Raw genomic sequence first — 12,546 nt, forward strand, 5'->3', positions numbered from 1 at the left:
CGGATGAAATTAGGTGGTCAGGTTGGGTGCTTGATAAGGAAGAATTGATTCGATTTTGGCGAAGATCCGAATGATTCTTCATTGTTGAGAAGACAGGTGTTCGCTTAACGGTTAAGGTGGCTGACTTGAGATCACAACTCGTCCCCTGTCAGCCGTTCAATTAACACCAGGTGGGTTGACTCGGCTTGTCATGCTTACTTGGACAAATGATCCATTCGAGTATACTGTGTCGGCGTGGTCACCTCTCCAGGATTTTGCCCAATAGCCGAGGAAACAGCTTCGCCAGCTATATACATCTGAAAAAAAATAAAAAATGAGTGGTCTTCTTCTTCTTCTTCTCCTCCTCCTCCTCCTCCTCCTCCTCCTCCTCCTCCTCCTTCTTCTTCTTCTTCTCCTCCTTCTTCTCATCCTGCTTCTTCTTCTTCTTCTTCTTCTCCTCCTTCTCCTTCTTCTTCTCCTCCTTCTCCTCCTCCTCCTCCTCCTCCTTCTTCTTCTTCTTCTTCTTCTTCTCCCCCTTCTTCTTCTTCCTCACCATTGAGAGATGGGGGGCCAAACTTATATAGCAGTGTAGCACGATCTTTCAAAAAGTTTGTGGACAGATTATGACGAAACTTGGTGGATGAGTTGGGGAGATGACAAGAACAAGTCGATTCGATTTTGGAGGTCCGGATCCAAACCCAGCCTGTCATTGAGATACAAAATTTTAAACCGTGTAGCCTGGTGGAGGTGTGCACTCTACCAAGTGCAGTTTACTCTTCAATTCATCATTATTAAAATGAAATCATCACGATCCTCAAAACTCGAGAAACTTCACCGAGTGTCCGTGCTGCCAAAGCAATCTCTTTGCGAGGGGAATTTGTAATTTATTGAGTGTGCCGGCGATTAATTCACCTACTCTTCACTAAAGACACCGTTGGATCTTTAAAGTCGACCAATGACCTGTGTTAGCAGACGGAACACGCAGTTTAACGTTCATCCGAGATGCGGCACACACATGTTGATCTCATCTTGTGCATGTGAAACACCAGGGTGGCAGTTTACAGCTTGGTCAACATTCAAACCCGGCTAGACAGCTCTTAGGAGAGTGTGTACACATCTCGGCTATCTTTCCAGCGATATGAAAAAATAAATACAAATTTAACTTTACTTGAAACATAAAATGCTTCACGAGTACTACTTCTCCGATGCAATCGATCACAACTTCGTGGTCAGCTGGGGGAAAGTTTGGCCAAAGATAAAGGTCATTCACTTAACTCTTCGGTCTAGGGTGCTGATGATAACTCATCGACTCTTCGTGAAAAAAGGTAAGTGGCTCGCTACCTCTCCACCATCCAAAATGAAAATATGTAATAGGGCAAAGTGAACATGATGTAAATAGAGGTTTTGCTCATTTTACTCCTTATTAACAATCAATGTTAATAAGTAAATAAATGTAAATAAATACGTAAATAAATGATGTGGCTTGTTCAACTTTAGCCGCAAAAGGAGGCGGGTTGTGTGTAGATTACAAAGAGTGCTTTTTTTCCTGTGTTGTGCCGCCCAGCTACCCAAGGTGTGAGTGGATGGAAAGAGTACAGAAGAATGGTGAACTCTTTTACTTGGAGTTGAGTGAAAACGAAGAGCTGTTTTTGGAAGAGGAATCCTTGCGCTGGGAGGGTCACCCGCCTCGGAACCAGCACAGCACAAAGTTTGTAAAATCTGGCAGATAAACTCAATTTTGTGATTTCTTTTCTTTTCACTGAATTAATAATTCATATGTATTTGTTTGTTGTCACCTGTTCGATGTAGAAAACAATCGTCGTGCCAAATACCTGTTGCGGGGTTGAGTGGCAAGTTCACAACTGGATTGGATTCACCTCACCTGACCCCTGAAAAGTCACCGTCGCATCAAGAGCGCATTTTTGATGTCTGGGTTTATGTTGATCCGTTAAAGTTGCAAACAGGTGGCAGGAGTCTGTTGGAGTCCTTGTTAGGAATCTTGCATCAGCTGGCATGGCCAGGACGTTCTGGGAGAGATCCTCTTCACGGTAGTGAAACCATCAAAGTGCATGGCCTTACGGATGGTGGAGCAGCGATGGTGTCTGGTCTCATTTTTATAGGTATGATTAACTGTACACAGTGAATACAACTTTGATATGCGGCATACGTTTCATGAAAAGGTGATAGATGCAGGAGGAACTCCCTTGAAGTGTGTGTGTGTGTGTGTGTGTGTGTGTGTGTGTGTGTGTGTGTGTGTGTGTGTGTGTGTGTGTGTGTGTGTGTGTGTGTGTGTGTGTACACACTGTATATATACTGTGATGTGATGGTGAATTCGTCGAGATAAAGTCGTGAGGGAGACTCAATGAATGGCCTTTATGTTACAGGCCTTTGAAAATACATTTTGTTCTATAAACAGTAACTTTCATCGAATTTTATTCCCGTTTTTTTCAACCGAGTCTAAAACCATGTTAGCGACTGTGAAAAATGAAATGAGATATCGAATTAGAGTTGAAATAAAACTGTGAGAGAGCAAGACACCACTGGCCTAACAAAAGGGGCCTCAAAGCTATGAGTGTAAACAAAATGGTGGATATTTGTTTTTGAAGCCCCTCCCAGACCGGGTGTAGCCACACCCCCGGACAGACAGACAGACAGACAGACAGACAGAATCACTTACGGACAATATATATATATATATATATAGATAGATAGATGTACCAAGTTTGTAAAATACATGCTACTCGAGACAGAGGGGCCACTTCATCTCAGAGCATTAACTCTGAAAACAGGAAAACATTGACTTTTGAGCATAAGGTTTCTCTGTAAAAGGAATGTTGAGTAAAAGGTGTGTTGTGTAAAAGGTATGTTGTGTAAAAGGTATGTTGTGTAAATGGTATGTTGTGTAAAAAGTATGTTGTGTAAAAGGTATGTTGTGTAAAAGGTATGTGTGTAAAAGGTATGTTGTGTAAATGGTATGTTGTGTAAAAGGTATGTTGTGTAAAAGGTATGTTGTGTAAAAAGTATGTTGTGTAAAAGGTATGTTGTGTAAAAGGTATGTTGTGTAAAAGGTATGTTGTGTAAAAGGTGTGTTGGCAGGGGCAGATGGAAGGATGGGGAAGGTGAAGATGAACCTACCTTTTGTCGCTCAATGATTATTTTTTCTAGGGGACAGTCTCGTTGCTGTTGATGATGTGGAGGTGTCTGCAAGAAGTGTTGAAAGCGTCCTGTCTCCTGTAATCAGACCAACTAAGGTAAAGTGTTTTCACTGTATTTTATAGCATCTTAAGCAGAGTTATCGAGTACGAAACTATTGTTTTCAGAGGCGTCTTTTTTCCATATCAGGGTGCCATTTGATGATATCGCTTACGCTGTGCTAGAATATCTTGTGTGAGTGAAAGAGATCATGTGGAATGCATTTTCTTGTTTGGTTCTAATTCTGCAGTGTGTGTGTCTGTGTACAGCTAAAGTTGACACTGGCACGGCGATCTGTCAAGCAGCGGCCATTTCCCAGTGGCCTACGATGGGTGTCCACTGGTGGAGATATTCCTCATTTGTTAAGCCGACTACAGCAAGAGCCCCTCGTCGTTCTCTACTTGAGCCTTAAGCTTGATTCTAGCACATCCGATGAAGAGGTGCCATTTTCTGTTCTCTGTTTAAACTGACACCTACCGTAGAGATTTGTTTATCTGCTACAAACATAACTCTTGGATATTTATCTGCTACCACCATTGATGTTTTACCAGTCACTACTGTGGATGCCCACCTGCTACGACTGTGTATATATTTTATTTGCTACACCAGAAGTACAAGTCTGACATCAACACCTTCGTTCACAGGGACAATGTTGATAAAAAAAAATTCTTTTTTTTTTTCGTATACTGAATCGAGGCTCGTGAAAGAGCTGACATTTACTTCACAAACAAATCAACCAGGCAAACAAAATATATATAAAGAGGGAGCGGAAGACAAGAGAAGGGGAAGCACACAAACACTTGAGAGCACACATTTAAGAGCAGGGAGATGTGTGGGAGGGAGAGGGCTTGGGGGGAGGAGGCGTGGGAAGGGGGGGGGGGGGGGAGAAATATAAAACACAAGGACACCAAGGACTTTCAGGACAGAAGTTGGTATTTCAAAAAAGTGGAATTGGGGTGAAATTAGCGGGGATAGAAAAGATCAAGGTTTTGGATGGGGGAAGATAAGAGGTGGTGGTGAACAGCTGTTTAAAGACCTGGAGGGTGGAGTGGGATTGAAGAGAGTGAGGGAGTTTGTTCCAGAGGTGGGAGAAAAGAGGAATGAAGGAGTGAAGGTGAGCAGAGAGTCTTGATTTTGGCAGTTTAACCATAAGAGGGTTGCAGGCAGATCTTATGCGACCTGGAGGAATATTTGTGGGACAGAGCCCAGAGAGAGCTGGGGGGGCAAGGCCAGAGAGGAGTCGGTAGAAGACGGAAAGACCACCAACCTGCCTGCGGTGAGTGAGTGAGAGGCCCTTGGAGTTAGCTTCATCGCGGGAGATTCCAATGATTCTGAATGCTTTGGTTTCAACAGCGTGAAGACGAGCTAGGTGTGAGGCAGGAGCACCAGCCCAGAGGGGAGAGCAGTATTCCATTGAGCTGCAGATGAAAGCCTTGTATGTGGTGAGGAGCTCAGGTGTGCCAAGGAAGGACTTCGCACGACAGAGGATGCCCAGTCGGCGACTGGCTTTGGAGGCCAGATTTGAAATGTGGTTTTCCCAGGAAAGATCATGGCAGATAGTGAGACCAAAAAGCTTGAGTGACAGAACTTCTTGGAGAGGATTATTCAGAAAGTGGATGGGAGGGTTGTCCAGTCGGTCTTTTCGGAGAGACATCGTAAGAGTGTGAGATTTGTCAGGATTGAAAGACATGTTCCACTTGTTTGCCCAGTCTGTGATTTTGTCCAGGTCTGCAGAGAGTGAGGAGGCTGCAGACTGCCGATCTGAGGGATGAAGAATGGAGCGACAGAGAGTAGAGTCATCAGCAAAGAGATAGAGAGGATTTTCAAGAGAGTCAGAGAGATCATTGATGAAGACCAGAAAAAGCACAGGGCCTGCTGTTTATTTCTGTTTATCTTTGCTGTTTATTATCTGCTGTTTATTTCATCTCGAGGTGGAGAAGCATGAGGTGTTGACATAATGGTATTGACTGTATTTATTACGTGCAAAATCGAAGATTTTTCAAGTATATTGGTCAGTTGCGTTTGTTATTCTGTCTGTTTGTTTGTCACCGGCATACAGGTCACAATTCCAAACCGATCGTCACGAAACTTCACCAAGTTGCAGAAGTCGTCACAAATGAGAAGCCGATTGATTTTGAGGTCAAAGCTCATCTGGAGGTCAAATTTCTAAAATCGCCATTTTTAATCCAATTGACTTGAAAATAGAACAGCCTTTGCATATTGCCACACTAAATTGGGGAACCAACTATTTTTAATCCAATTGACTTGAAAATAGAACAGCCTTTGCATATTGCCGCACTAAATTGGGAAACCAACTATTTTTGAGGTCAAAAGGTCAACTCAAGGTCAAACTTCTGAAATCAATTTTCATCTAAAAAAAACCCGTCAATTTTCATCCGATTGACTTGAAAATAGAACAGCATTTGCATATCGAGTCACTAAATAGGGAAATCAACTATTTTTGAGGTCAAAAGGTAAAAGGTCAACTCCAGGTCAAACTTCCAAAATCATCAATTTTCATCTGAAAAATCATCAATTTTCATCCGATTGACTCGAAAAGTTAACAGCATTTGCATAGCGCCTCACTAAATTGGGAAACCAATTATTTTTGAGGTGAAAGGTCATCTGGAGGTCGAATTTCTAAAATCGCAATTTTTAATCCGATTGACTTGAAAATTGAACAGCATTTGCACATTGAGTTATTAAATGGGGAAACCAACTATTTTTGAGGGGAAAAGGTCAAGTTTCCAAAATCATCAATTTTCATCTAAAAAAACCGTCAATTTTCAACCGATTGACTTGCAAATAGAACAGCCTTTGCATATTGCCGCACTGAATTGGGAAACCAACTATTTTTGAGGTCAAAAGGTCAACTCAAGGTCAAACTTCCAAAATCATCAATTTTCATCTGAAAAATCAACAATTTTCATCTGATTGACTCGAAAATTTAACAGCATTTGTATAGTGCCTCACTGAATTGGGAAACCAACTATTTTTGAGGTCAAAGGTCATCTGGAGGTCGAATTTCTAAAATTGCCATTTTAAATCCGATTGACTTGGAAATTGAACAGCATTTGTATATTGAGTCAATAAATTGAGAAGCCCTCTATTTTTGAGGTCAAAAGGTCAACTCAAGGTCAAACTTCCAAAATCAATTTTGATCTGAAAACCCATCAATTTTCATCCAATTGACTTGAAAATTGAACAGCATTTGCATCGTGCTTCACTGTATTGGGAAACCAACTATTTTAAGGTCAAAAGGCCAAAGGTCAACTCAAGGTCAAACCTCCAATATCATCATTTTTCATCTGAAAAAGCGGCACTTTACATCCTATTAACCCGAGCTTTGATCAAGATCGTCAATTTTAATCTTGATGAAATGGACAATTTGATGGATCAATGGCAACCTTTTTTGGGGGGAGGGATTTTGCAAGTATCGTGCTCTGCATGACGTCTTCTTGTTTACTTATTGCAGCTGTAAATGTTAAACTTGCTCCTACAGTAAGTGTCCTTTTGCACGTACTGCGTTTTGGATCATGTATTGAATGTCTACGCCTCGAAGAGCACTGCTTTATGGGGATTTTGGCACCCAGTTGAGTTTCATTGCTTTTGTTCACGATGTTTCTGCCAGGATGGTATCCTCTACCATTTCCCAAGGGATGGTTTGGCTGAGCGGCTTCAAAGCATTCGCGGCATCTTTCTTACGCTAGCAGATGTGCTGACCCGAGTGATGGGTGCTTGTGCAATTAGGTCCGTTCTTGCTGTTTTACTTTTAACATTTAATTATTTGTACCGTAAGTCATGACCCTTTGATTATTCATATTCACAGTATAGAACAAGTGACTTAGCATTAGTATTTGGCCACAGTGATTGATAACAAATTGAAATGTAGAAAGAATTCCCAAGGGTTGGCTTGTGAAGCAAACCAAAGATTAACTTTTTAAGGAAATTGAAAGGTATATGTCAATAATATAATTTTGTTTCTTTTATATCAGTCCTTGATTCAAAGTATTGTGTGTGTGTGTGTGTGTGTGTGTGTGTGTGTGTGTGTGTGTGTGTGTGTGTGTGTGTGTGTGTGTGTGTGTGTGTGTGTGTGTGTGTGTGTGTGTGTGTGTGTGCGTGCGTGCGCCGTAACCATTTGAGATTTTGTCATCAAATTTTCAACAAAGCTTTATTATGAGAATATGGAGAAGATCGATGAATAATTTGGTCAAAAGGTCAAAGGTAAGCATCACATAAAATTGTCCATTTTCATCCAATTGACCTGAAATTTTAAGAATTTGCATATCGGGTTTCTGGATTGGTTCATCAATCCAAAGCTAGAAGCCGATTTGGTTTTTTAGATCAAAAGGTCAGTGGTGGAGGTTGCATAAAATCATCAATTTTCATCCGATTGACTTGAAATTTGAGCAGGGTTTGCATATTGCGTCAATGAAGCCTTTTGCTTTCAAGGTCAAAAGGTCAGGGTCGCCTAAAATCGTCAATTTTTACCTCCACCACCAAAGGTGGATGGAGGGTTATGTTTTCGCCCCTGTCTGTCTGTCTGTCTGTCTATTTGTGAACAAGATATCTCTAAAAGTTGTGGACGATTCGGACGAAATTTGGCAGAGAGGTAGCATGTGTGACAAGAACGACATGATTAGATTTTGTTGAAGATCCGGATTTGGATCTGGCTAGTAGAATTTTTAAAGTGATTCTTCACCATTGGGAGATAGGGCCAAAAACGATACATAGCATGATATCTCAAAAGGTTGTTGATGGATTTGGATGAAACTTGGTGGACAGGTTGTGTGTGTGACGAGGAAGAATCGATTAGATTTTGGTGAAGATCTGAATATGGATTCGGATATGAGAGTTATTAAATTTTTTAGTGATTCTTCACCATTGAGAGATATGGCCAACCAGACGTAGGTATGCTCTCTACTGAGTGCCGTTCTGGTTTATATTTTGTTTTTTAGCTGTTTTTGTCATGTTTAGGATACGGAAGAAGAAGTCTGAATACAATTTGGGTGCGGACAGGCTTTGCATTTTCCAATGCTTTCTAGTTTTTGTTTTAATCATTCAGGCATTCACATTCGTGTTCCTGTCATTTTCGACCATCATTTGTGCCTAATTAAATTGGCATGTTTAATGCTGATGTGAAAAGGGTGTGAGGTGTGAAGCACCCTTTTTGAATTGAATTGCCAGTGGATGAAAAATCTCCATGTTTCTGGCCAAAAAATAATAAAATAAAAAATTCAAATTTGGATCCTAATGTTTTAAAGGAAACTATGTTTTTAAGGATTTAATAAAGGACACAAACAACAGGCACGAATAACTAATGTAACAGGTTAAATTGGGTGGTGTATAAGACGCTGCATCAATGGCAGTAAACTTCTGAAAACATTTTTTTTCCAGCCTTTAAAATCTTTCTTTTATTTCAATTGAATTATATACTTGAACACTGGAACACAAATCGCCTTCATAGCACTTTCAAAACACTTCCGTTTACCAGGACTTGGACAAAATATTATGCCATCTCAACCATATCACCATCTCCACCCATCTCAAAATATTACGCCATTTTGAGGAAATATTACATCATATTACGCCAGTGAGACCTATCACATTTGCTGCTTGCACCCTCTAGTGGGGCAATATCGAAATTCGGACAAAAAATGCAGCTGTGTAGGAAATATAGATCGTGTTTGGAAATGCAAAAAAGAGTTTCAAAGACCCTTCCCATGTCGTTTTTATCAAGACTGCATGGGGTAAGGTGTTCTATGAACTCTCGAGTTTGTCGTTGTTATTGCTTTCTTATTTGTGTAAACAAACCCTGCTGTGCTAGGCAAACATTCCTGATTGTCTGTGGGCTTCCCTGCAGTTCCAGCCTCATTTTGGAAGGACATCTCACACATGTCGGGTACTGGCAGGAAGGTCAGGAGTTGCTGCTGTTAGCGTTGCCAGCTCACAGGTGAGTTGAACTGTATAACTCAATGCGACATTCTACTTTTTTTTGTACTGTAGTTTGTCACATAATAGTTATTGTGTTATTTAGCAATTACGTTTGTTTTTTTAAAGATGATACTTTCTGTTCATGTTGTTCTGGGTAACACGACCATAGGCCTAAATATACATCATTCGCAGTTGATTCACTGGTCAACAAAATTTTAAAAGTTTTATGGTTCTAGTATATTTTGAGGTGATTCTAACCAACATGAACCTGTAGATTTTGATTATGATATCCAATTTTCACGAGCACATCCAGTTTTTGAGAACCAGTATACCATAGGAATACCACTTCATTTGAAATTCACAAACCTCTTGTTGACCCTGAGAAGGTATTCTTACCACCACTTCATTTGAAACTTGGTTTGTTGAAGAACTTTGTGAAGGCCATGGATCAAGATGGTGCTGGCTTCCACTACTTGCTAATGAAGTTCCAAGGCATTGTATCTGAGGCCGAATTCGTCTTGTACTCACTAATCAGAACTTTGTAACGAGACTATCTGCGCTGGAAAGCGTTGCTTGGGATAGCTTTGTGGCTCTTGCTAACAATTACCTTGGAAATTTTCGAGCACCAAATAATGAAGAGCTTGTGGACAAGATGTTGAAGAGTTACCAGACGCTCGGTGCTCGAATGTCACTCAAGATACATTTCTTCCATTCTCATCTGGACTTCCTTCCACAAAATCGTGGCGATGTCAGTGATGAACATGGAGAAAGGTTTCACCAGGAAATTGCCATCATGGAGACTCAATATCAAGGCCGATTCAATCCAAACATGATGGGCGACTACTGTTGGACTTTACAGCGTGAAGGTGATTGCTCCTACAAATACAAAAGTAAAGTTCAGAAGGACTTTTAATGTGATGTAAATAAAAACTTAAAGTTCATATTATTTTTTGTGATATTTTATAAAGTTCATATTATTTTTTGTGATATTTTATAAAGTTCATATTCTTTTTGGAGATTTACATTTTTTTATGTGATGTAAATAAAAACTTAAAGTTCATATTATTTTTTGTGATATTTTATAAAATTCATATTATTTTTGGAGATTTACATTTTTTTATGTGATGTAAATAAAAACTTAAAGTTCATATTATTTTTTGTGATATCTTATAAAGTTCATATTCTTTTTGGAGATTTACATTTTTTTATGTGATGTAAATATAAATCTTTTCATATTATTTTTTGTGACAATAAATAGACTTATTGAGACTTAATGAAGAAATTCCCATGCTCTAAAGATTTTTTCCACACTTATGATGTACTACGTCAAGGTTACGTGATAGCGAAATTTTAAGGTCAGATTCGGATTCGTGGGCACCAAATTAGTTAGAAACAGTTGAAAATAAGTCAGAACCAATTTGGCTGTTGACCAGTGTTATAAAATTAGTTTATAAAATGAGAAAAAAGAAGATGGTGGAATTTTTATGACTGAATCCCAGATGAATACCCTATCATACGACTTAAGCACACTCTTTCCATCAATTTCTCTCCTTCTCCCCCTTTTCGTTCCAAGCCTGGTGTTGGCTTAAGCCTTAATAGTTAAGGGGCTTGCTTGAGATCTTATAAGTCCTGAGTTTGAGCCCCTGTCGTGTCGTTGAATTAACACCAGGTAGGTTGACTCAGCCTGTCAATCTTCCGAGGTCGGTAAAATGAGTTCCAGCTTACTTGGTTACAGTGGGCATTGCGTCAGCAGCACAACCGCACCCCCAGAAAATGATGCAACCAGCAGCCACAGGCTGCCCACAAACCACCTTTTCTCCACAATTCTTACGAACTCATACACTCCCATTTCTTCTTCATCTTCCTTGTCCTTCGTTAAATTTTACGCACCCCTCACCCTCTCTCTTTAGGTGTATGTAATATAAAGAGGGCCCCTTAATTTGGCAAGTACAACAGCAGAGAACAGGGACATCAGGAGGGAGAGGGCTTGAGGGGAGGAGGCATGGGAAGAGGGGTGGGGGTGGAAGAGGTATAAAACACATGGACACTGCTATGACTTCAAGGAAAGAAGTCGGTATTTCAAAAAAGTGGATCTGGGGTGAATTAACGGGGGTAGAAAAGATCAAGGTTTTGGATGGGGGAAGATTAGAGATGGTGGTGAACAGCTGTTTTAAAGACCTGGAGGAAGGAGTGGGATTGAAGAGAGTGAGGGAGTTTGTTCCAGAGGCGGGAGAACAGAGGAGTGAAGGTGAGCAGAAAGTCTTGATTTTGTCAGTTTCACCACAAGAGGTTTGCTGGCAGATCTTGTGCGACCTGTAGGAATATTTGGGGGACAGCGCACAGATAGAGCTGGGGGAGCTAGGCCGGATAGGAGTCGGTAGAAGACAGAAAGACCACCTACCTGCCTGCGGTGAGTGAATGAAAGGCCCTCACAATCAGCTTCATTGCGGGAGATTCCAATGATTCTGAAAGCTTTGGTTTCAACAGCATGAAGCCGAGCTAGGTGTGATGCAGGAGCACCAGTCCAGAGGGGAGGGAAGTATTCCATTGAGCTGCGGATGAAAGCCTTGCATGTGGAGAGGAGCTCAGGTGTGCCAAGGAAGGACTTTGCACGACGGAGGATGCCGAGTCGGCGACTGGCTTTGGAGGCCAGCTTGGAAATGTGGTTTTCCCAGGAAATATCATGGCAGATAGTGAGACCCAAAAGCTTGAGTGACAGAACTTCTTTGAGAGGATTGTTGAGAAAGTAGATGGGAGGGTTGTCCAGTCAGTGTTTTCGGAGAGACATAGTAAGAGTGTGGGATTTGTCATGATTGAAAGACATGTTCCACTTGTTTGACCAGTCTGTGATTTTGTCCAGGTCTGCAGAGAGTGAGGAGGCTGCAGACTGCCGATCTGAGGGATGAGGAATGGAGCGGCAGAGAGTGGAGTCATCAGAAAAGAGGTAGAGAGGATTTTCCAGAGAGTCGGAGAGATTAATGATGAAGACCAGAAAAAGCACAGGGCCCAGAACACTGCCTTGGGGAACTCCAGCCTGAACAGGAAGGGGAGATGAGAGAAATCCATTCAGGGCCAAACGTTGACTACGACCAGAAAGGAAGTCCGCAAGCCATGCATGGAGATTTCCATAGATACCATAGGAGGAGAGTTTGGTGTGCAGAGCGGGGTGCCAGACCGTATCGAAGGCACGTGATATGTCAAGGGAGACAGCTCTGATTTCCTCTTTGTCATTGAGGACCTCCATCCATTGTTGAGACAGCAGAAGCAGCATGTCCAGAGTAGAGTAACCTGGTCTGAAAACAAATTGATTTATCAGAGATCAAGCCATTGGAGAAGAGAAGAATTCCTGGTGTTGGCGTAGCGCTTAGGGTGCCGGCTTGGGATCCTGGGTTTTAATCCCGGTCGATCAGTGAATTAATACGAGGGGTTTGACTCAGCCTG

At 41.3% G+C, this 12,546-nt stretch overlaps 1 protein-coding gene across 2 annotated transcripts in view; it reads left to right on the forward strand.

Annotated features, from left to right (window-relative positions):
- Window positions 1-12,546, forward strand: part of INTU (inturned planar cell polarity protein) — a 39,467-nt gene that overhangs the window by 689 nt on the left and 26,232 nt on the right. For both annotated transcript variants that reach the window (XM_068126325.2, XM_068126324.2), the window contains exons 2-7: window positions 1,544-1,687; window positions 1,789-2,099; window positions 3,145-3,230; window positions 3,441-3,611; window positions 6,803-6,921; window positions 9,035-9,124. In XM_068126325.2, coding sequence (XP_067982426.2) covers window positions 1,544-1,687; window positions 1,789-2,099; window positions 3,145-3,230; window positions 3,441-3,611; window positions 6,803-6,921; window positions 9,035-9,124 — 921 coding nt within the window. The remainder of the gene's footprint in view (window positions 1-1,543; window positions 1,688-1,788; window positions 2,100-3,144; window positions 3,231-3,440; window positions 3,612-6,802; window positions 6,922-9,034; window positions 9,125-12,546) is intronic.

The sequence above is a fragment of the Myxine glutinosa genome, chromosome 10, assembly GCF_964187855.1.
Source record: "Myxine glutinosa chromosome 10, kmMyxGlut1.1, whole genome shotgun sequence".
Lineage (NCBI taxonomy): Eukaryota > Metazoa > Chordata > Myxini > Myxiniformes > Myxinidae > Myxine > Myxine glutinosa.